This window comes from Talaromyces stipitatus, genomic scaffold (genome assembly GCF_000003125.1).
Source record: "Talaromyces stipitatus ATCC 10500 scf_1105507295491 genomic scaffold, whole genome shotgun sequence".
Taxonomy (NCBI): Eukaryota; Fungi; Ascomycota; class Eurotiomycetes; order Eurotiales; family Trichocomaceae; genus Talaromyces; species Talaromyces stipitatus.
Window position 1 is genome coordinate 1,025,712 of NW_002990122.1, and position 22,576 is coordinate 1,048,287.

The 22,576-nt window shown below is 44.1% G+C and overlaps 8 protein-coding genes across 8 annotated transcripts, besides 5 other annotated features; 6 read left to right on the top strand and 2 right to left on the bottom strand.

The window, feature by feature from the left end:
* Positions 1-244: 244 nt before the first annotated feature.
* Positions 245-1,341, top strand: TSTA_110750 (SET domain containing protein; the record flags this gene model as incomplete). Its single annotated transcript, XM_002488607.1, has 2 exons — positions 245-260; positions 293-1,341. The coding sequence occupies 2 exons, from the start codon at positions 245-247 to the stop codon at positions 1,165-1,167; spliced, it is 891 nt and encodes a 296-aa protein (XP_002488652.1). The 3' UTR covers positions 1,168-1,341.
* A 72-nt stretch (positions 1,342-1,413) lies between these two features.
* TSTA_110760 (uncharacterized protein) lies at positions 1,414-2,339 on the top strand (the record flags this gene model as incomplete). Its single annotated transcript, XM_002488608.1, has 3 exons — positions 1,414-1,508; positions 1,557-1,683; positions 1,737-2,339. The coding sequence occupies 3 exons, from the start codon at positions 1,414-1,416 to the stop codon at positions 2,337-2,339; spliced, it is 825 nt and encodes a 274-aa protein (XP_002488653.1).
* Positions 2,340-2,677: 338 nt separating this feature from the next.
* Positions 2,678-2,703: a microsatellite.
* Positions 2,704-3,082: 379 nt separating this feature from the next.
* On the top strand, positions 3,083-8,883 carry TSTA_110770 (nonsense-mediated mRNA decay protein, putative; the record flags this gene model as incomplete). Its single annotated transcript, XM_002488609.1, has 4 exons — positions 3,083-3,175; positions 3,208-6,784; positions 6,960-7,423; positions 7,489-8,883. 4 exons carry the CDS (start codon positions 3,083-3,085, stop codon positions 8,881-8,883), a joined length of 5,529 nt encoding a protein of 1,842 aa, XP_002488654.1.
* A 2,065-nt stretch (positions 8,884-10,948) lies between these two features.
* Positions 10,949-11,530: a mobile genetic element.
* A 14-nt stretch (positions 11,531-11,544) lies between these two features.
* On the top strand, positions 11,545-12,803 carry TSTA_110780 (uncharacterized protein; the record flags this gene model as incomplete). The annotated part of the gene is made up of 5 exons (XM_002488610.1): positions 11,545-11,670; positions 11,895-12,332; positions 12,437-12,453; positions 12,563-12,661; positions 12,761-12,803. 5 exons carry the CDS (start codon positions 11,545-11,547, stop codon positions 12,801-12,803), a joined length of 723 nt encoding a protein of 240 aa, XP_002488655.1.
* Positions 11,802-12,548: a mobile genetic element.
* A 1,295-nt stretch (positions 12,804-14,098) lies between the features above and the next one.
* Positions 14,099-15,195, top strand: TSTA_110790 (cytochrome P450, putative; the record flags this gene model as incomplete). Its single annotated transcript, XM_002488611.1, has 2 exons — positions 14,099-14,424; positions 14,478-15,195. 2 exons carry the CDS (start codon positions 14,099-14,101, stop codon positions 15,193-15,195), a joined length of 1,044 nt encoding a protein of 347 aa, XP_002488656.1.
* Positions 15,196-15,313: 118 nt separating this feature from the next.
* Positions 15,314-15,335: a microsatellite.
* A 374-nt stretch (positions 15,336-15,709) lies between these two features.
* TSTA_110800 (uncharacterized protein) lies at positions 15,710-17,392 on the bottom strand (the record flags this gene model as incomplete). The annotated part of the gene is made up of 2 exons (XM_002488612.1): positions 15,710-16,188; positions 16,276-17,392. The coding sequence occupies 2 exons, from the start codon at positions 17,390-17,392 to the stop codon at positions 15,710-15,712; spliced, it is 1,596 nt and encodes a 531-aa protein (XP_002488657.1).
* Positions 17,393-18,316: 924 nt separating this feature from the next.
* TSTA_110810 (uncharacterized protein) lies at positions 18,317-19,037 on the top strand. The gene has a single exon (XM_002488613.1). It carries the CDS (start codon positions 18,558-18,560, stop codon positions 18,885-18,887), a length of 330 nt encoding a protein of 109 aa, XP_002488658.1. The 5' UTR covers positions 18,317-18,557; the 3' UTR covers positions 18,888-19,037.
* Positions 18,465-18,818: a mobile genetic element.
* Positions 19,038-19,854: 817 nt separating the features above from the next.
* TSTA_110820 (uncharacterized protein) lies at positions 19,855-21,744 on the bottom strand (the record flags this gene model as incomplete). The annotated part of the gene is made up of 6 exons (XM_002488614.1): positions 19,855-20,035; positions 20,091-20,995; positions 21,056-21,158; positions 21,221-21,237; positions 21,302-21,509; positions 21,557-21,744. The coding sequence occupies 6 exons, from the start codon at positions 21,742-21,744 to the stop codon at positions 19,855-19,857; spliced, it is 1,602 nt and encodes a 533-aa protein (XP_002488659.1).
* Positions 21,745-22,576: the final 832 nt, after the last annotated feature.

The following is a 22,576-nucleotide window of genomic DNA, read 5'->3' on the forward strand; positions in this document are numbered from 1 at the left end:
TGGGTTGGAGCCTTCTTGCATCCATATTGCAGACTATAACTACGGAGCAAATATATTGTGGTAAAATTGTGGTAAGATTTAAAGCTGCCTTTATCTTTCAACACTAAATTCCGCCCGCCTCATCGTCGAGCATATTTCCGTTGGATTCCCTACGAAAGTTATATTTTGTTTGTAGAACACACTTCGAAGGCCTTGCAAAAAGATCTCGCAACTTAGAGTTCTTACACTACTGCGATGAACAACGATGTTTCAGGGTCATCGTAAGTCGTCTGGCTATTGAATATTCTCCTAGCATACCATAGCCTCCAAGTGCCCAGCGATGAGCCGTTCAAATTAAAACCTTCACCTGGAAAAGGATGGGGTGCTTTTGCTACCAGACGAATAGAGCGAGGATCGATAATCTTCACTGAGAAGCCCCTCTTTGTCATCCGGAAGCCACATACAGAGATCACGGAGGGATATGTTTGGGCAGCGTTTCAACAGTTGAGTCCGAGTGAGAAAGAGCAGTTCCTCTGCCTCCGCGACAATGGCTCTCGGTCATTCACATATATGGAGGAAGCTTTCGCCGAGAACTCCTTTGCAATCTCAAGGGATAATTCGCTTCGGTCTCAAGGCACTTCAATACACGGTCTATTCCTTCTTCACTCTCGCTTCAATCATTCGTGTATACCTAATTCAAAGATCCCGAACACCGATCAAGAGATTATCACGAGTTTTGCGACCCAGGATATTGCCGCTGGTCACGAGATCACGTTTTGCTATAATACAGATTTCGAATGTCGTCTTAGACATGAGCGCCATCAAGCTCTACGTTTCGTATGCGATTGCAAAGCCTGCCTCATCGACACCCAGTTTCAACAACTCAGCGACATGCGGCGGACACTTATTCGGGGCTTGCAGTATCTTACCCTTGGTGTAGATCTGAACGGGCAGAAACAACAAATGGTATCTCCTATCATCTTCGATCCTTATCTGAAGAAAGCGGCCGAGACTTTTCAAATTCCCCTCTCTGCTAGGTTAATCTATAACCTCTTCATAATCGTTTTACTAGAGGAGGAGGGTTTGCCTAAGAATAACTTTATCTCTGAGGCTTTGTTGCAGGCTTTATTGGGAGACTCTGAGAGGATTTTGTGTGAGGAGCTTTGCTCTATGCGATTCACAACCTAAGAATAGCTTCTTCTTCTGAGGATTTGTTGCAGGCTTTGTTGGAAGACTCTGAGAGGATTTTGGAGACATGCTCAAGCATAAATACGGGCCTGCTCCCTGTAGATAGTTTCTAGTTCCCAGCTCACCTCTTGTTAGTTTTCTATGTCATAGTGTGAATGTCAAATTTGCTCTATTCAGTTCTGAACTCCACCAAACATTTCCTATCTCCTATTTTTAACAATACATATTGTGAACGGCTATCTCGTTATGCCGCGAAAACTCCCACTTCGCAGGCAAAAAGCATCACATGCCGAAGCTCAAGACGCTTATCCGGGCCAAGAACTCCTGGATGCTTTGGCAAGGTATTTTTCACAGGTCTGACATTGTGGTCGTATGTTAACACCTTGTAGGTTGCAGACCAACTCAAAATACAGCGATCTGACTATATTGTGTGGTCAGGAGTCTTACGCGGTTCATCGATCTATTGTCTGTACACGGTCTGACTTTTTTGCAAAAGCTTGCGATGGAAAATTCCAAGTAGGCCTTCATACACCCATCAAGTTTTTCTCCACGAGCTAATTACATCACAGGAAGCGTTGAGCGGGGAGGTGAGGCTGGATGAAGAGCCTGCCTTAGTGAAGCAGGTGATCGAATATCTCTACACCTTGGACTACCAGGTCGAAACCCATGTCGTCACATCTAATCGCGGGAAAACTGAGAAAAACGCACCGAATCCAGTTGAAGAAGGCGCGAACTCGTTTAATGTACCGAACAGCCACAGCATAGCCCAAAATGAACACGATGTTGATGCGGCTGAGGGAACAGCGCCGCTTTTGGATCCTCTCTCGTTCCATATCTTGATATACTCCCTTGCTGATCGCCTTTTGATTCAGGGCCTGAAAATCCTTTCTGGCCAAAAACTTAAAAGCGCGCTAATTCAACGTTTGGACGCAGGATCATTCCCATCGGTGATTGTTGAAATATACAATACCACTCCTGAACAGGACCGAGGACTACGTGACATAGCTGTACAAATCACAATGGAGTATTTTTCCACACTGCGGAGTGCCAGTAAAACCGGGGTTGCCGCCTTCCAAGACGCACTTTTACAGTCTGTCCCGCAGTTCTCATACGACTTACTTATTGCAATGATGAAGAAATACGTACCCGTTTTGGAGGGTGGTTCGGTCTGAGGAGTTTCAAGGCATTATAGAAAAGTCTAAACGAAAATGAGAATGAGGACTTACAACCACTATTAAATCCAAAGGTTGACATATATAGATATTCTTTCTTTTTCCTCTCCATACTTAGTTTCCTAGATTACTTCTTCCAATATGATTGATGCTTGAGCCTTCACAGGTGGTCCCATGATCTTACGAAGGTGTTGGGACCATGAGAAAGTCACAGCACAATGGGGAGACATATAGTTTGGTATATAGTGGTAGTAGGAGGCCTCCATGTCAGGTAAATTCAGCCTTGTGGCACATCCTTTCATAATAGCCTTGCATCATAAACAATTGGCTCCAATGTCTTTATTTTTATTTTTATTTTTATTTTGAATGCTGTTTCTGAATGATTTCAAAGGAAAAATGGTAGGTCGCCATTGGCTGTAAGCAGAGCTGTATTTTGACGGCATGTCCCGGTCAAACAATGAGCTCCTTAGTATAAGAGAGCATACAAACACCGTAGAAGACTTCTTCCTTTTTTTTCTTTTTGAGATGAGACTTCCTCATATTCATCTTTGTTATCATTTAACTATCTTAGAACAATCCTTGATTTTGTCGTTTCCTGAAAGACTTATCGAGCCTCAATCCACCAACAAGCTGGGCTTCTAAAAGATAGATTCTTCTTTACAAAATACTCGATACGTGAGATACTTGTGAGAATAGATCGCTGATACGTTTGACTGGTGCTTTTCTTACATAAAGTTGTCAACATGGAACCTCAAGAGTTCGTTCTCAATTATCCCCATTTTTTCAAGCCCATCCCGCTAATTTTGACAGAATATGTCGTTATTTTGCGAGAAACGGTACATGCAAATACAAAAACTGCAAGTTTCAGCACATAGCAAATGGAGAGAAACCCTCTCGTACCCAGGGAAAACCTTCATGGCCGTCCGGCAGCTTGTCTAACTCGGAGAGAGAGTTTCGATCTTGGAAGCATAGTATTCCCCTCAACAGCGAAACCGTATTGTCTAGCGGCAAGCTTGCTTTGGTATTTCAAAAAGCGCATCAACTTATTGAGATTGATGTTAGTGTTCGTCAAGCAGTCATTCAGAAGCTCTCTGAGGACGGTGGTCTTGGTTGTATCAAGATGCTGGTCGAACAGAACTTTGAACAACTTCCTACAAGCACGAAGGAACACTTATTCCAAACTCTATTTCTTCCCCTCCTGAAAACTATCTCCCATCCCGACGTGTTACAATCGTTGATACTCGAACGGCCGGTCGGAACCATTTACAATTTTTTGTTTGGAGTAGGAGGAATCAGAGCCTCAAAGCTTCTGACCTTCTGTTCCGAAGTTCTCATGCATTGTACAAAAGATGAGTCTACCTTGGAGTGGTTAGATGCTTCTGTTTTGGTGTTCTCGCGAATTGTGGATCTCAATTCCACAGCCCTTGTTCAGGTATCTCTCAAGAATTGTGCGAGTCAGTTCCAATTGATATTCACCACTTGGGTCACCGATCATCCTGAGCATCCTTTGAACGAGTCACGAGTGCATTTAGAGCGCTTACTCCGCCGCTTTGAGGTGGGTGTCTCACTGCCAAACATGGCTCAAAACAATGTATCTCAAGGGCCAAAAGTGCGAGGCTCTTTCGTCATTGCATACGACCCCCCCGGTGGCCGCCATGACAATGACCACACAGACATCTGCCAGATTCGCATTATGCCAACCTTTCAAGAGATTTCCAGTCGCCGTCACGAGTATCTTCCACCGTTCGACCCAACACAATGGCATGTCAATGGCTTTCACGGACTTCTGGATCGCAACTTCCGTTTGCTGCGCGAAGATACCGTCGGCCTGCTCCGAGATGCTATCCACTCCGAGATTCAGCCATCACGAAGCGTCCTGAATCACAAAAGCCAACAACGTACTAATGTATATCAGAGTGGTAGGATCGTGCAGCTCGGTTTTCATTGGAAGGATGGATTTCAGTTCAAGCTGGGCTTTTCTCAGCCGACTCATGTCGGTAAAATGACGGCCCCGAGACGCGAGGAATGGTGGAACATGTCCAAACGTCTGCAATCTGGGGCTTTGGTCTGCCTCATCTTGCAGAGAAACTCTGTGGTTTTCTGTACTGTCATCAACCCGCAAGCTACGGCGCATAAGCGACAAGGACAGAATGATAACAAATCTCAGCACAAGGATTCGGATTTTTTATGGAAAGATTCTCAAGAAGCCGCCGTCTTTCTGCAATTGACCAGCTTGAACGACAGAAGTATTGAAATGGTTCTGAACAACTACACCACAAAAGACTCGCACATCGCTCTTGTGGAATTTCCAGGTGTTCTTCTACCAGCGTTTGAACCAACACTGAAAGCACTTCAGTTGATGAAAAGAATTGATAATCTTCCGTTTTCTGAACTGCTGATCCCCAACAGCACTCATGCCGGATCTCCAACCTATGCCGCCCCTCTCTACGCAGCCGAACCTGGGTTTCAGTTCAATCTGCGATGCCTGATGAATGATAACAGTGACTTTTTCGTTCGTGTCGGCCATCCTACCGATTTGCAAAAGCTGCGTCAGAATTCGAGTTTGGATGGTGCACAAGCATCTGCCCTTATCCACACGCTGCAACGAAAGATCGGTCTGATTCAGGGTCCACCTGGAACCGGCAAAAGCTACACAGGCGTTGCTCTCATCAAGGTTCTATTGGCCAACAAGGGACGTGGAAAGAAAAGCCTAGGTCCAATTATTTGCGTTACCTATACAAACCATGCGCTCGATCAGTTGTTGGAGTCTCTTTTGCAAAAGGATGTCACAAAACAGATCGTTCGCATGGGGGGACAGTCGAAGTCCGAAAGCCTGAAACCCTACAATCTCCACGAGCTTGCCAGGAACTTCAGTAAAACAAAGATGGAAAAGGGCAGTCTGTGGATTTGTCATAATTCCTTAGAGAGATGCGAGAAGGAGTTCGACCAAATTGGTCTTCGAGATGATATCTCGCCGACGCGTGTGATGACCCATTTACGCGACAGCTACCCTGCACATTACAATCAGCTGTTCGGAATTGACGAAGATGGTTTCCAGCATGCACATAAAGATAATCCTGGAAAAGCGTTCGATCAATGGCGGAAGTCAGGTGGGAAAGCCTCCACGGGGCACATTCGACGTGTCGCACAGCTTGAATCGGTCTCTCTCTGGCAAATGTCACAGCCTGAGCGAGAGAGTCTCTACAAACATTGGCAGGCACAAATTCAAGACGAGATGCATCAGGAGTTGATCAACATATGCATTTCTCATAAAGACACTAGACGTGAGTTCGACAATATCCTGAGCGAAGTAGATCTGCGTTGCCTCAGTCAAGCCGATGTCATTGGTGTCACGACGACTGGATTAGCCAGAAATCTCAATATGCTTCGAAGATTAAAATCAAAAGTTGTACTATGTGAAGAAGCAGGTGAGGTACTCGAGCCGCATCTTCTTACTGCTTTACTCCCATCAGTCGAGCATGCCATCCTTATTGGCGACCATTATCAGCTCCGTCCGCAGGTTCAGAATTATGAGCTCTCTCGCGAGAATAAGAATGGTGGAGAGAAATACTCATTGGATGTATCGCTTTTTGAACGTCTTGTTGAAATAGACAGTGCCATGGGCTGCGGTCTGCCTTACAGTACGTTGCAGACCCAACGACGGATGCATCCGTCAATTGCTCAGCTTGTGCGTGAGACATTGTACCCGCAGCTTCAGGATGCTCCCTCGGTATCTGACTATCCTCAAGTCAGGGGAATTCGGAAGATATTGTTTTGGTTGGATCACCGCGAACTAGAGGGCAACCTATCAAATGCGGAGGCATCAGCGACGTCGCGATGGAACGATTACGAAGTTGAAATGACTACTGCCCTAGTCAACCACCTGGTTTGCCAGGGACAGTATGGCAGTGGCGAAATAGCCGTCTTGACACCCTACCTGGGTCAGCTGCAAAAATTGAGGCGGAGACTGGGCAGGTCATTTGCAATCACTTTAGGAGATCGGGACCAAGATGATCTCGACAAGGCTGGTCTCCAAGAAGATGAGGAGCTGGCCCCAACTCCCATCGCAGTAAAAGGAACACTTCTTCAAAGCCTGCGGGTAGCCACAATCGATAACTTCCAGGGAGAGGAGGCGAGTGTGGTGGTAATTTCACTGGTGCGCAGTAATCCGCAAAACAAATGTGGTTTCCTCCGTACTTCCAACCGAATCAACGTTCTTCTTTCTCGAGCAAAGCATGGCATGTACATAATCGGAAACTCGATAACCGCAATGCATGTCCTGATGTGGGCTGATGTCATCAATATCTTCCAGCGCAACGAGAATATTGGCACAAGCTTGGAGTTGCAATGCCCACGCCATCCTGAAACTCTAATCACTGTATCAAAACCGGATGATTTTCCATGGGTCTCACCAGAAGGTGGATGTGATCTGCGTTGCATTAAACGTTTGTCGTGTGGACATGCATGCATTCAGAAATGTCATTTGGAGATCCTCCACAATGCTGTTCAATGCCTAGAAACTTGTCAGCGACCACGAGAGGGTTGCTCTCATCCTTGTCCGAAGAAATGTGGTGAAAAGTGTCCTTCCAAATGTACAGAAATTGTCTTTCAGGCGGATAGGCAGCTTAGTTGTGGTCATTTGGCGCAAAGGCTTCCCTGCTGGCAGAGCCAGGATTTGTCGGCCGTACGTTGCTCTGTGCTTGTCGAGAAGACGGTTCCAAGTTGCAACCACAAAGTTCGAGTTGCATGTCACGTTGATGTCAGTTTGCTTCAATACAGGTGTACTATGCAATGCGGGAGTGTATTGGCATGCGGCCATTCGTGCAAAAACCAATGTTTCAAGTGCTTCACAAGAACTGAGTCAGGGGATGTCAGCACGGATCATGGAGTTTGTCGATAGAAATGTGGCCAAAATCAGAATACGTGCGCTCACAGATGCGACACCCCTTGCCATGGTGAACAGCAATGCCCACCATGCCAGTCACCCTGCGAAGTTGACTGCGGACATTCCAAATGCGCGCGAAAGTGTTCGGAGCCGTGCACACCCTGCGCCGAAGAGAAATGTCTTTCTTCATGTCCGCACAGTACTTGTTCGATGCCTTGTGCTGCCCCCTGTGATCACGTCCCATGTTCACTGAGATGCGACCAGTTGCTGGCATGTGGACATCAATGCCCATCAGTTTGCGGAGAGATTTGCCCGCCTGAAAAATATTGTCAAATCTGCGGCAGTGAAGAGATCAAGGATTACCCTGTCGACTTCATTTTAGGAGAATCATACAAAGACATCGACCTTGACGATAACCCGTGTATATTCCCCAAATGTGGGCATTTCCTCACGACAGAAACCTTGGACGGACTGATGGATATCGGCAAGTACTACGTGCTTGACGAACGTAGGAAACCGAGTAAAATTTCCACTTCGTCAGAGCCGTTCTCCATCAGCGATATCAAAACCTGTGCTACTTGTCGTGGACCGCTGAGGAATATTGCCAGATACGGACGCTTGGTACGTCGGGCTATTTTGGATGAGTCTACGAAAAAACTGATCTTATATCTGAACCGCGAGTACGTTCCTCTCGCGCAGGAGCTTCCGCAGCGGAAACAACAGTTGCAGGATACCAAAAACGAAAGGTCCACTTCCTGGCCTAAAACCATTAGAATCAGAGATGAACGAAATGCACTAGTTCGGCACATGCGACTTATCATCTCTCCCCAAAAAAACGGGAGGTGGAAAGAGATTCTGGACCTGCGGCAGCGCATCTCCACGTACCAGAAACGAGTCTCCCCAGAGGAGCAACCGTTCATCAGAGTTCATCAACTAGCCACAAATGCACGCCGCTGGCAGAATACTATTAATACTTCTGATGATTTTGGAGATGTCAGTGAGGTCCTGCAAACTAAGGGTTTCCTCCAAGGAACGGCATTGAGCCTTCGACTGGATATTGAATTGCTAGCGGACTTTCTGGAGATGCGTCGTAATGCTCTTAAAGCTGGTGAAATCAAAGTTGATATGGATCTGTCAGCTATGAGAACCGAATGTGAAACATTGATCAAGAGTGCTTCTGAGTCAAAGCGTCCTCTCTATAAGGCGGAGGGCTACATATTCCTTGCTCAACTCCACGCCTTTGAGCGATCACACAGTTCATCGCCCGAGATGGCAGAACGACATTTAATAGAAGGGAAAGAAGCGATCAATGAAGCCAAGACACTTTGCAACGAAAATCCTGGTCAAACCCAGGGTCTAGCAACCGATATTGAAGGCGCAGAGAAGATGCTTCGCGGCACGACTTTTTACACAGCAGTAACCAATGAAGAGCGCATGGCTGTTATCGCGGCCATGGCTCGCGAGTTTAGTGGTACGGGCCATTGGTATTATTGTCGCAATGGGCATCCGTTCACCATTGGGGAATGCGGTATGGCGATGCAGAGGGCTGTGTGTCCTGAATGCGGAGAGCCAGTTGGAGGGCAGAATCATCAAGCTGTAGAGGGGGTCACACATGCTAGAGATCTGGAAGTTACGTTTGCGCAGATGGGTTTGCATTGACTGTGACTGTCAATATACCTTATGGAAGATGCATATTGATCGAGTGGCTATGTATGGTATGAGGGGCTTGTTTCGGATTGGATGTACTTACTGTGTCAATTTTCTTCTCATCAGATTGCATTATTGAATAAACTCGCGAAGTCAGTACCAATTATCCTGATAGGAATGAAATAAGTGAATATTGATCTCGGATTCATCGCTTGATGCATACGATGATGATGTAGTAGTTGTAGTAACTTGTTGGAAGCCTGATGTTAGATATCATTAGTGGAATCCGCTGAGAAGCCCAATTCGCCAACTGGGTTGCCAATCAGCAAGAAACACGAATTCAAGCGAGGGGTTTGGATTCTTCATTATAGAGGACAATTCCCAATGTCAGAAACCAGAGGGGTTCAATCGATCAAGCATTAATACACATACAATTTTGTTAACAAGCCTGTGTCATAAGCTCCTACACTATATGTACGGATTCCAACAGTTAAAGGCCTGAATTATTATCATTGAAAAACGGTTATATCATTCGACAATTCAATATTCGACAAAATTTCTGTAAGAAACGCCAACAACGCTGCTACCGAGCAATTCCTCTCCGTCCCAAACGACTGGAAGAAATGGGAGAAGGTCTTTCAAGCAAAAATGGAGTAAAAGGATCTTCTCGAGTATCTAAAGGGGAAGAAAGACCTCATGCAGAAGCTCGAGATGCCAGAAAACGCACCTATTTTCCCAACGTTAGAGAATCTCCGAGCAAGGAACGGTAGGCAAAGAAACGAGCAATCTTCGCAAACTGAGGATGGGCCAACCACTCAGCAAATACCAACAATCGCTACAGCGGCTGAGAGAGCAGCGCTCAAAACATGGAAAGAGGAGTATAAGGAAGAATCAGCACACTTCAACCTGGAACTTGGGCTTCGCCGTACCAAGATGACTCTCTACGAAACGGAATGAAAGCATCTCGACGAAGTGGCTGCTTGGATGCAGTCAACCGTTCGCAATGACCTCAAAGAAACGTGTCTCAGTGAAGGAATTGACGTTCGAACCAGATATGAGAATTTGAAAAAGTTCTTTGGTCGTACGGCAATGACTATTGCCCGCGAATTAGGGGACAAAAAAGCATATGAAGCCATTCCAACAGTGGCCTAAGGATACGAACACTTGGGTATCTGGATGGCTAACGCTCATGCAAAAGAGAAACCAACACAATCTATCATCCGATACAGATCCCATAAACAGGACCAAGGATTTCTGAAGCCTTTTATAAAATCGACGCCTCTTGGGTGACTACTATTCGAACAATGTACAGCGGAAAAATTGAAGATAAAACAGTCACCTATCTTGATTTCTCACGACAGCTTCAAGAGCTCTCTCGGCCCAAGAGTCCAACAATATCTCGAGGAGATTTCCAACGGGGAGCCTTGAATCAATTGCATCCAAGCTATTATATTCACCAACTATGCTATATAGCTTCTTCTATTTGGCTTAATTCTATTACCTGCTATCCTGATATCCAATGGAAACCCGGGGCAAACGTCAAACCTACATCGCATTAAACGATGGTTATAATAACGAAGCTTTAACCGAAGACCAGCTTTCAAACCCACCCCCTAAATTGCCGATTCTATCTACATTTCCACAACCAGTACAATACATTTTTTGGCATCCCTGATGTCGAGATCAACCCTTCAGAATCTGTATCACAGTCTTAGACTATCCTATCCAACAACCTCAACAGCTGCAGATTCTTGGATTATATACTAGAAAGGAAGCATGGTTCTGGGCTTACTTCAGCAAGCATGAGGCTCCACGTGAGTGATATACAAAGAAGCACAAGAAATGGAAGTTAACCAATATGGATATCCAATGTGCTATTGTGGATAAAGAAACTGGCAAGCAATGTAGCTGGGTTACGACAGATTCAAAGTGGCAGAGTTCTACTAGTATTACTGTATGACGCTCCATCTCTTACGGAAGCATTCTATTTACGTATCCTCCAGCTGCCTCAACCACCGAACCTGTCAAAAGGCAACTCTGTCTAGCTTATGGACAAAAAAGAAGAAATCTTACCTGCCAGCAGCAACTGGGAAAGGACATCCTTCGCTGGGTTATCATTGATAAACAACCCTTTACACCAATTGAATCTCCAGCATTTCAGCAGGTCTTTTCTAATATCCCACGAATCGCACTCCCATTTACTTCTCGGCATATTCTCCGACAGCGGCTTATGGATGGCTTTGATCTACAACGTGCTCAATTGAAGAACGAACTTAGATTATCTTGAAAAACAATTGCCTTAACTCTTAATATCTAGACAAGCAAAAAGCACCTTCCAACCCTAGGGATCATTGGCCGTTGGCTTACAGAGCATTTTGAATACCGAGAAAAAGTTCTTGAATTCAAAGAACTTTTAGGGCCACATAGTGAAGAGAATCTAGCTACAGCAATTGAGGATATGCTCCTTGAACTTGACCTTCAATCCAAGTTGATTACAATAACAGGAGACAATGCTAGTAATAACGAGAAGATGGTTTTGCTTTTATCTCAAAACCTGAAGCAAAAACTTGGGGTTCATCCTCTATTCCGTGGCTCAGAAAGTTACGTCCGCTGCTTAGCTCATATATTAATCTCACTGTCAAAGATATCCTTGAGGCTTTAAAATCTGGCAACATGGAGGAAGCTTATATTGTGTGTGATCATTTCAAGGAGGGAGAACAGTTGTCTATTAGGTCTCAAGAAGCTTTAGCAAGGATTCGTATCCTAGCCCTTTGGATATACCGAAGTCCTCAACAAACTGTAAGATTATCAATCTCTCAAGCAATTACATTAAATATGTTAATACACGATAGAATTATTTGATGCCTTAAAGGCCAGATGCCAGGTCGATAAGTTTCTGCAGCTCCAGACGGATTTTCCTTGCTCTACTACAATGGACAGGTCTCGGCTCTCTCAGATCCGCGATATCCTTTCGAAATTCAACGATTTAACTCTTTTCGTGTCGGAAAGAAAACTCAAATCAGCCTCGCGTCCCAATCTACTACGAACTCCATGATTTACTCGATGAGGCATCCGAGCGCAAGGAGAGGTTTCTCGATCTTGACGAAGATATATCATTGGCTGTGAAGGAAGGTATGAAAAAGTATAAAAAGTACTATACCTTTATGAATGCTTCTGATACATACTACACTGCCATCGTCTTGGATCCTAGGATTAAAGGTGATCTTTTTCTCGACGAACTAGAAGATGAGACTACTAGGAAGGAGATCCTTCAAGCTCTCTGTGACAACCTCCACTGTGATTACCCAGTTCCCAATATAGAATCAAGCTCACCTACAGGGTGGTGTCTATTGGATCGCACCACTGAACACAATGATGTAGAGTCCCGGTTACTAAACAGGTCACAGCCACGCAATCAACCTCTGCTTTCTGACATTGATCTCTATCTCAACAACCCCCTGGTCAATATAAATGAGATGAGGGATTCGAATTGGCTATGTAATTGATGACGGATAAAACGGTGGTGAATATCCCAGGATAGCTGCTGCTGCTAAAAATTATCTAGCTATTCCAGCCTCTGAGGTTCGGTCGAGAGACTATTCGATGCAGGAAGAGACATACTGGGCATTCGAAGACACTCAATGAATTCGGAAAGAGTGAGAATGTTGATGTTGGTGGATACTGTATACAGGGCTCAGAGCCGTGTAACCCTATCCGGCCGTATTGAAAAGTCATATCAACATCAGATGTCGGAGCTGGATAGGGGAAGGCGCCTCGCACAGAGATTTATGTAAGAAGCGAGGGCCAGAGCTTTTGCTTCATTTCTTTCTTTTTTCCCCTTATGCTTAATATTACCTGTCCGCAGGCACCTCTTGTACGAGATAGCTAGGATAGCGTACTCAAATCAAGCAGATTGGCAACGTCACGGTTAGACCGTTTCAGAACCATTACAGTACAAATGAATATAAAGATGGCCCCGTATTCATATTCATTAAATTTATGAATAGTCATGGATATTTATAAAGGACGTGGGAGGCGGCTAAATCTTAAATTCACTCCTAAGATCATATGTGAAATGGTTACCGGGAAGATATGCTATACTTTGCCACGCTTAAGAGATATCTCTTCATCATAAAGGTGTGAGTAGTTGACAGGAGATCGACCTAGTCGGTGTGGGTTGTCATAGATATCATACCTAGGTAATGATATGCTTATATTCAATGTTGCCAAACATGAGAGCAACTCAACTCTCGTACAAGCATGAATATGGAGAAGGAGGTTTCTTGTTACTACTGTAGGATTATTTCCTCTCAAACTTCAGTCTCTGTATGTCAGCAACAGTACCTTCTTAATGACCGTTCTGCTATATTAGTAATTCCTCCTGCGCAACGATCGGATTAACCTCCCATTACATGAAGATTGGGATTAATAAACAGAAGCACACCAAATAACAAAGATAACCACTTCGCCCACAAAAATTTTAGGCGTAGTACTAATCACAGATTATAGATTGACTAGTAAGAAATGTAATACAGTAAGCTCGTTGGCGATTAAGATCACATCTTGGATTTTCTTCCAAAATCAACGCTTCGCGTCCGTATCTTTATGTAATTAATCCCTTACGTTAGGCATAATATATATACCTAGGTAGCAGTGCTTGGCCTAGTGGTGAACGCAATTTTCTCAGTACGCTCCAGCCAAAACCCCAAACACAATGGATCATCTGTTATATTATGGCTTTTCTCTTGTGATGGCGGTTTATAGTCTGTGGCGTATCCTGTGGATCGTTCGCTGGGAGTGGAGTTTGAGCCATTTCAAAGGCCCTCGCCTGGCAGCGTGGTCTCACATTTTTTGGATGGTACCTGTATCTATTTCCGGTTGTATGACCGACCACTTCATGGAGGTCAACCGCAAATTTGGTGTGTTCAGATAGGGAAAGAAAAAGGAACCAAGCTAAGCATCACACAGGTTCTACAGCACGGATTGGACCGCATCAGCTTTTGACGGACGACCTAGAAGTTATATCCTTCGTTAATGCAGCAGGCTCGCAATATGGTAGATCAAAATGGTATCTTCCAATGACACTCGGTGGAAAGAATATAATGAATTTGTTGGATCGACGATGCCATCATGAAGCAAGGCGTACTTCTAAGTCTGGCGTGAGCAACGGTGCTCTGACTGAAATATCAAGCCATGGACTAATTATTGTTGATAGTATTCCTGCTGTATGGACAGCCTGGATGAGTGCATTGATAGGTTGGTGCAGGTCATCGATGCAAAGATTGGGGAGAAGTTTGCAGTGATAGACTTCGCGGAACTTGCCACATTCTTCACACTGGATGTTATTACGGAGCGTGGTTATGGAAAAACATTCGGCTACCTCAGTAGCCAGACAGATCTGTACCACTATATCAAAGTCATTGAAAACTCAGTGGCCTTTATGACCTTAGCTTCAAACTGGCCAAGACTTCGTAGTCTCGTATCCAAATCATTGGAGTGGCCTATAGCGCGCACATTCATATACAAGCTATGCGGACTGGAGGAGCTCGTTAGGTAACAATCATCTCTTTAAATTTTGTCCACGCGGCTAACACCAATTTGCAAAGGGCTGTGGACCAGCAGGTGGAAAATGAGTTTTCCGATCTTCCTTCACAGAATACCGTGAGAAGTCCAGAAAAAGCCACTATGCTTCAGCTTTTTAAAGAAAAAGGTATGACGAAGGAGCAAGCCAAAGTTGAAGCTCTATTCCTACTGACGGCTGGTTCTCATTCAACGGCCACGGCTATCCGAATGATCATGCTTCATGTGATTACATCTCCACATATTATGGGCCGACTAAGACAAGAGCTGCATAAGAATAGCGAAGGATGTGAATACCTCAATGCCTGTGTTAAGGAAGGACTAAGAATATTCCCGCCATTCCCTGGTCTGCTGATGAAAGAAAGGATATCGAAAACGAAAGCCAGTAACAGCGATAAACGCGATGTGGACAGCAAGGTTCAGGATGTAAACAGTAATATTCGGAATCTACCTTTAGGCGTCGAGATTGGTTATAATATAGTGGGGGTTCAGCGCAATCCAAAAATATTTGAAAACCCTGAAGTCTTTGATCCTGATCGTTGGCTGATCAGCGACCCTGGCAAACACCATGAGATGGATGCGGCACTAAACCTTGTCTTTGGCCAGCGAGGATCCTGGGGTTGCCTTGGGCAAAAAATGGCTTTTCAGGAGATAAGTCAAGTCTTGCTCGAGGTAATGTTTGACCTGTGTAAATTTATGAATTGTATGCTGACCCGCGATCTTGCAGCTATTCAAACGCTTTGATTTTGAGATTGTAAATCGTCTATCACCACTTACCAATAAGGTCTACAATCTACCCTTACAGAGAAAATTGTACCTGAGGGTGTCGCGATTTGAAACCCAACAATAGATAGGAAGTAGGTGATGATGATGATGATGATGATTTATTACGCTCAGAGGGACTAACCCTACCTATAGGGCACTAGTGCGCTAGATATATACGATTCATGTGTGTTCGACCTCTCCTCCTACAAGCAAGCCCTTACTTTTCCTGCTTCAATATGTTTATCTTAGTATCTGAGGTTAAGGCCTCCAGCAGTTGGGCGGCATTACATGATTTACAAGAATTACAAAGTAATTTACTGTAATTTACAATATTGTATAAAACTAGAGTGAAGTAGTTAATTGATAAAAGTTTACTAATATTTGTGATATACATTTAGCTACATTAACCAAATCCCCTACTAAAATTTGAACATGAGATAAATAATAAGTGTTTAGATATAGAGTTATAAGTTATCTCCATTTTGTATGTGTATTATGTGTAGCCATAGCGTTCAGGATGCCGAATCTGCCGCCCCCAACGATTTGTAGCAATAACCTCCTGAATAACCTCTTTTTTGGCCTCGCTATTGCTTTCCGGCTTGGATCGCCCACAATTTGAGTCCCTTTGTTGGCACTGCTGTCGGTTTAGCACACCTGTCGGCCCTATCAACCGCAAGCCTACCCTACGTACTATCTCAAGCCAATACTTGTCAGGCTTAACCTCTTCGTCTTCACAGTGTTTCAGTTTCAGTTGCCATATCTCATTCACTGTTTTTCTATCTTCTTCTGATAGCATGGTAACAAGCTGAGGCCATATCTGAACAAGGATCTTGACCTGACGGGGTGCTTTAATACTCAAAATAAGCTCAAGAGCACTTTTCTTGTCTTTACCCTTGGTTTTTATCAGCTCACCATGTTTTGGTTCTTTCCTACTTCCAGCTATCTCCCTTGGATTCTTCATATAATATTGGTCTAAACATAAGATAGAATCCAAAATTCTAGTATCTCCCTGAAAATAGTTGTCTTTGGCCGATAGGAAACAATAGAGGGCATTATGACCACGATTATCTGTAGCGTATATATTGCTTCCTCTGCTATGAAGGAGTTCCAAATATGGAACTTGAAGAGACATTTTTATGACGATGTGTTCCGCCGTCTCACCATATTTATTGGTACGGTTAATAAAGTCTTTATATTTCTCCTCTCTTTGTGCAATATCGAGGATAATCATTGCCATGAAATGACGAGACGCGTTAAACTGAAATTGTAACAAGCTATGCAATATTGTATTCTCGTGCTTAGGATCCTTCCATCCGAGTATCGTCGCCCAATATTGATCTATGCAGGATTGAAACAATTCTAAATTGCTCGTTTCGATAGCATGCTTAACTTCCTTAAAAGTATCCTCTTCTCTAAAAGTAACCTTTGTTAATGACCCGCGGTTAAGAATAAATTTTAACATCTTCGTGGTTGGCCAATATCCGTCTTCGGGTTCATCGAGAAATTTTACGCAACCTTGAATAGTCTCAATCAACCCCGAAAGTCCTTTATTCCTGGCAAGTTCAAGTGCGGATTTTCCTTCGCGGCTAATGAATGTTGCAGACTGTACGACTCGAGCTGCATGGCCAAAGGATTTGTTTTTGTCTTTAAGTAGTTCGTCTATAAACTGCTTCTTGTCCTCGTCAAAATACTCAATTGCTAGATAAAGAGCTGTCTTGCCCTGAAAGTTAGGAGGGTCGTCATCACTGGGGCCTAAAACTTTAGCAAAGTTGATATCCCCACTTCGCGCTGCAAAGTGAAGAGCATTATTTCCGTGTTCGGACCAGTTATGTGTATATTGAGCAAGATTACCGGGACCAGAACCTAATAATGACAAGTCGTTGTAATCTATTTGAAACATGTAGGATCTTAAATCCTCTGTCCATTCTATTACTCCTTCGGACATCAGCTTTGTACCCAGCGTATAGCCTTTCTTATCCCTCCATAATCCTGGCAGAGTGTAGGAATCTTGCACCACTTCTGGGATCTCCTTTTCATTACATCGCTGTGCGACATCGGTGATTAATTTCGGTAGATGAAGGGATGGAGCTACTATTTGGGCATCATTTGCATACAGTTCCTCGGCGACTTTGATGACTTGTTTTAATCCGATGTGGTCCTGAGATTGAGGAGACATGATGTATTAGTTATGCTGTAGTCTTGCAGATTATCAGATTTATAGCTGAAAAAAGGACATATGTACTTCGTAATCTAGAGTTATAAATAAGGCAGGCTTGCTTAGTCTCCAACTAGTGAAGCGGGTCTGCTAAGTTAGATCTTTTACGATGTTTACGTGATTAGAAAGTAAAGCGCCGCTAAAAATGTCAAAAGAGGAGTCATAATACCAATCTCGGATATAGCTGCTCGATTAGTGATAACTGCGTATCATAGCTATGTTACTATGTTAAGCACCAGAGAGCTCTATAATAAAGAAATGGGCACTCGCAATAATATTCAGTCGCCCAATCAAAAGCATGGAGTAGCCATTTACTGAGCTCGTGTCCTCCATCTGCCAATTCGTCTAGGCGTGCCATCAATATGATGATACGGCCAGGCAGGGGGTTATTTTCAATCTAGCCTCAAGCGCACGAACGTTTTCTGGCAGGAACAAACAAAACCTGTTCTTTTTGAAATCGACTATATAAGACTCGCTATCACCTTCCATGAAATTACAAACTCGTACATACGTCGCGTAATTTTACGTGCCGAGATACTGTATCGTACGAAGGCAGCTTACATATTACGTACCTGGTTGACCAGTGTTTGTCGGAACTACGACAGGTGACTCATTAAAGTTTCCAGACTAAGGCCTTGGCAGTGGGGCGAAAAGAGTATTCATATGTTTATTGGTCAACCCGATTTCGAGAATGACCATACTTGTACTCCATACTACCAGTAGTACAGAGTACACGCTCAACCATGCCCTCCAGCATCCTAGTTTGGCCTAGGTCATTTGGCGCTCTAACGCTGCGGCCATGCGCGTTTATATGTAAGACCAGCAGTCCTAACAGGCTTGTTACTCTAATAGGAGGTTAATCTGTTAACTAGGCAGGAGGAATTATCAATATGACAGAAGGGTTGAGTATCTTCAATCTTCATTGATAACGGTACTGTTGCTAATATACAGAGACTGAAGCTTGAGAGAAGAAAATTACTCTTGTTATAGAAGACCTCCTTCTTATGCATACAGGAGTCGTTAACAGGAGATCTCAACACCCCCTCCAAGTCGATCAAGTGATTCAAGTGATACACAATCATCCTGCTTGCAAACCCCTCAAAACGCATGTCAATTTAAGCGCCAAATGACTACTACGAAGAAGAGAATAAGCCGGCATACAAGGAGTTCATCTGAGGCTATTGGTGAAGTGTTGACACGGGCATCAAAGGCTTATGAGATGAGTATTAATAAGCTTACAATTGCACAGAAGGAACTCCATGATCTACGGGCTGCACATGAGAAGGAGAAGCAAAAACGTCGAAGATCTAAGCAGCAAATATCTCATGAGCAGGGAACTACCAGAGAGGAAGCTCAAGCACTCGTACAAGGTCGGGTTGAAGCATCCCAAGCTGTTACTACTGCTCCGGCCGAGCCTGAGCTTCCAAGCTGTTACTACTGCTCCGGCCGAGCCTGAGCTTCCAGTCTGTCATCCACCTGTACGACGTCAATTTCGCTGCAGTGGTTGTGGTGTTGCAGGACATAAAATAACCGGATGTCCTAATCGTATTAGGAATTCATTTTTTGTATATAATTAGTATGTGGGTTAGAAATTGAGATTTGAGATCAATATTGTGTACGTGTTCGGGAAAAAGTGCCGGTTCGCTTGTGGATTACGTTAATCTTAAAATTTACGTAATCGCGATGGACCCGTCGCTCTAACTAGTGGGAGCCTATTTTTGTATGCGGATAACATAAGCGATCACTGGATGCACTTGTAACAAAAAACGGGAATTCTATACCATATTGATCAGTCTCGTCAGCTTGTCGGAATAGCTGTTCTACGTGACTAGTGCTAGCGACCTAGACGCAGATAAACCGACACTAACCGTTCCCACTTTCATGTACGGTAGACCCTGCTGCAGTTGCCGAAGTCTACTATCAATCTTAACTCACTAGGTGTTGGGAACACTAGTTTAATGGGGTCCTAAGTGCAAATACCAAGACACCACGCGGAAGCAGGAAAAGCATAGGCCGCTTAGGAGGATGCGTCGAAAACACACGAATTGCATGTATCTACCGCACTAGTGCCCTATAGGGCTAACCCCTACAAGCGTAATAAATCATCATCATCATGGAAATTTCTGGTCCGACTGTACAATCTCTGTAGATCGAAAATCCGTCTGATTTGAATCCATGAAGTCATGACTGTTAATCTGAATGATGGTAATCTGAATGGCGAGTATAGGTATGGCTTATTGTTCCATTTCATGGTTACTGAAGATATAAAATTCGCGTTCAGAATTGTCATTACTCTTGATTTAAGAGACTGCAGCAAAGATTCCAACCACAGAGCAGCAGGCAGGAGATTCTGATGCTAATGGAGACTCTGCTAGGTGACTCTCAGTCCAGGACAACGTCACAGCCTTTCACTTCTTCTGGGATCACTGGTCTTCGGCGGATTTATCACAGTTAACCATGGCCCAGTATTGACTGGCAGTCCGGACCCTCAAGGGCTTTCCGTATTTAACCATAACCAAGAAAACTAACGAGACAGCCATACCGATGAAAGCTGCGGAAATAAAACAATTTTGGTACCCGAGATTCGTCAACCATGGTGTTATTCTGAGGATCAGTAGGTCAGTGACGCTTTATTCTTTCATAAGGATAGACCGCATACCCATATCCAATTGCAAATGACATTGTATTGCGTACAAGAATAACAGTCACGATGGCATCAGTGCTGATGTCATGGTAACTGTCAATCATGTAGTTGATGCTTAGCGTGATCCCCATTGTCGAGGTAAAAGCGAGGACGCCCATTCCAAATATCAGTCCAAACCAATGAACACCATGCTGAGCGCCAACACCCCACAGTATGAGAGATGAAGGCACTGTGATAACACAAATAGCAAATGGCCACAAGCGATGTTCGGCCTCCATAATGCCGTTATTGTGGCGAGCGAGCTTAATGGTCAGCCAATCACTCAGCCTGCCAGACACAATCGACGCGATAATAACGCCAATGCAACAAGACAGGTAACTGAGTCCAACCATTGAAGAGTCGAAATGATATGGTGCGCCTGAAAGGATGATGGAGGCTGTCGCGTTAAGAATATTGAACCAGATCAGATAACAACCATATGAGAAGCCTGCGTAAAAGATGACTGGCCACCCCAGAAACCTCAGGCTTTGAAGCGCATGATTGAACATGTTTTGACCCCGATTGGTTCGTCCAATCGACTTTTTTGTAACAAATGGCTTTTTTTGACTGTCAATATATCCATCTTCTGCCACGCGAGGCGTCGGGGTGGCGACAGCTATCTTTTCTCCTCCCGAAAGTTCTAAAGATGACAATCTATCAACTTGGGTTAATGTTGATTTATTACGATGGTAGGTGGTCTCTTCCATGAACAAGGCTAAAAAGACAAAGACAACACCTAGAAAAATAGCCGGCCAGTAAAATACCCACCTCCATCCCTGGTACTCGGCGATGAATCCACATATCACAGGGGCAAAGTAATTACTACCTGCTAGGGTCAGGGCATAGATACCCATATAGGTGCCGCGTTCGTGTGTAAAGTACTGCTCGCCTCTCAGCTCTCTCTTTGATCAATCAGAATAATCTCGTCAGAGGGCACATACCAGATCAGTCACACAAATCTCCGGAAGGGCTTCAATAGGAGCAATGAAGAAACCTTGCAAGATGCACTTGGCTATCCACTCGCCGTTGCTTGTTACGTATGCACTTCATGTATGTAAGTCTCATGCAGTAACCTCGAGCGATACTGTGGTAGGTAACAGCCTTACCTCCAAATTGATGTCCCCTTAAGAGCATGTTAATACAACGTATTATATTAATGGCGGTAAAACGGGAAATGGGATACTAACAATACCTCCAGCAACGGATAATAAAAATGTGAGACGTTTGCCATATCTGACTGAAAATGGCTGCCAAAACAGTAAACTCCAACCCAGGAACAGAAACATATATCCTGTCCCCTGATTTAACGTGTCAGTGGACACTCCCGAAGCCTTAGATAAGGGAACAAGGACGGAGTAAACGGTCGACACTGAAATACCAGCGAACCAAGTATATCTATATTCATTAGCAATCATACCTTTCCTGTTTCTGGATTAACGTACAGATTCTGGCAGATCAGTGACAAAAGTTTGCGACGAGGAGACCAATTAAGGGGATCATTAGGGTCGCTAGATGGTGTTGGATCTAGAACTATATCGCCGTTTGCATTTGCATGGCGAGTCCGCATTGAATGATCTATATCTACAAGATGAACTGTCCCGGGGATATGACTCGGCAGTTCGCGTGACATGGTGCTATTGTTTGAAGTAGACATACTGTCGATGAGGGGTTCAAGACTAGAGAAAAAAAATCATTCAGCTGACCTCTCTGACAAGAAATTGCGAATGTACATGAGGCCAATTGGTTTTATATTCACTAATCACCCGTTATATGAGCTCCTTTAGTCATGAATCATGAAAGATAGTAGCTGCACAAAGCCATAGCAAGATGGCCGACTTAAGAAGCCAAGCGGATGTATCGGGTATGAAATAAGCTCGAATATCAATACTCGTTCAAGGATACATGCTTATTGGATGCAGTATGCATTTCAAATGCTTTGCTTGATAAGAGAAGATGATCGGTGACGGAAGTGATATCACAAATATTTTTAGTCCTAGACGGACAAAATCGTGCTGTGGGTCGACCAACACTACTTACATGTCAGATGAAGGGAAAAGGCTGGCCGCTAGGAATTAAAAAGAACTCTTTTGTACGAGCACTATGCAATCCTCATATTTGAAACCTTTGTGGTGTCTGTAGAGCATTGCACCTAAGATGCTACCACCTTGCATATCGCATATCGTCCTACTTACCTTCCTTACCTTCCTAGGATATTTAACATATCATTAAATGCAGTCACTATTCACTATCTTCTTCCTTAGTTCTTGTTGTATGACCTTCAGTTCTGGGCAGTCAACCAGGACGTGAACCACTGTTTCCGTGTTTCCACATTGGCACTTATGTTGCTAGCCATGAATGGCCGGGCTTGGGAAATTACCAGTACAAAGTACAGTGGTTTGTAGAATACTAGTAAATTCATTATACCAGGAGGCAACTAAACCTAAAAGGCATTAATAGGCTAT

Bases quoted from the DNA above. Each gene is read 5' to 3' on its own strand.
- TSTA_110810 (XM_002488613.1), top strand. From the start codon at position 18,558: ATGACTACTACGAAGAAGAGAATAAGCCGGCATACAAGGAGTTCATCT.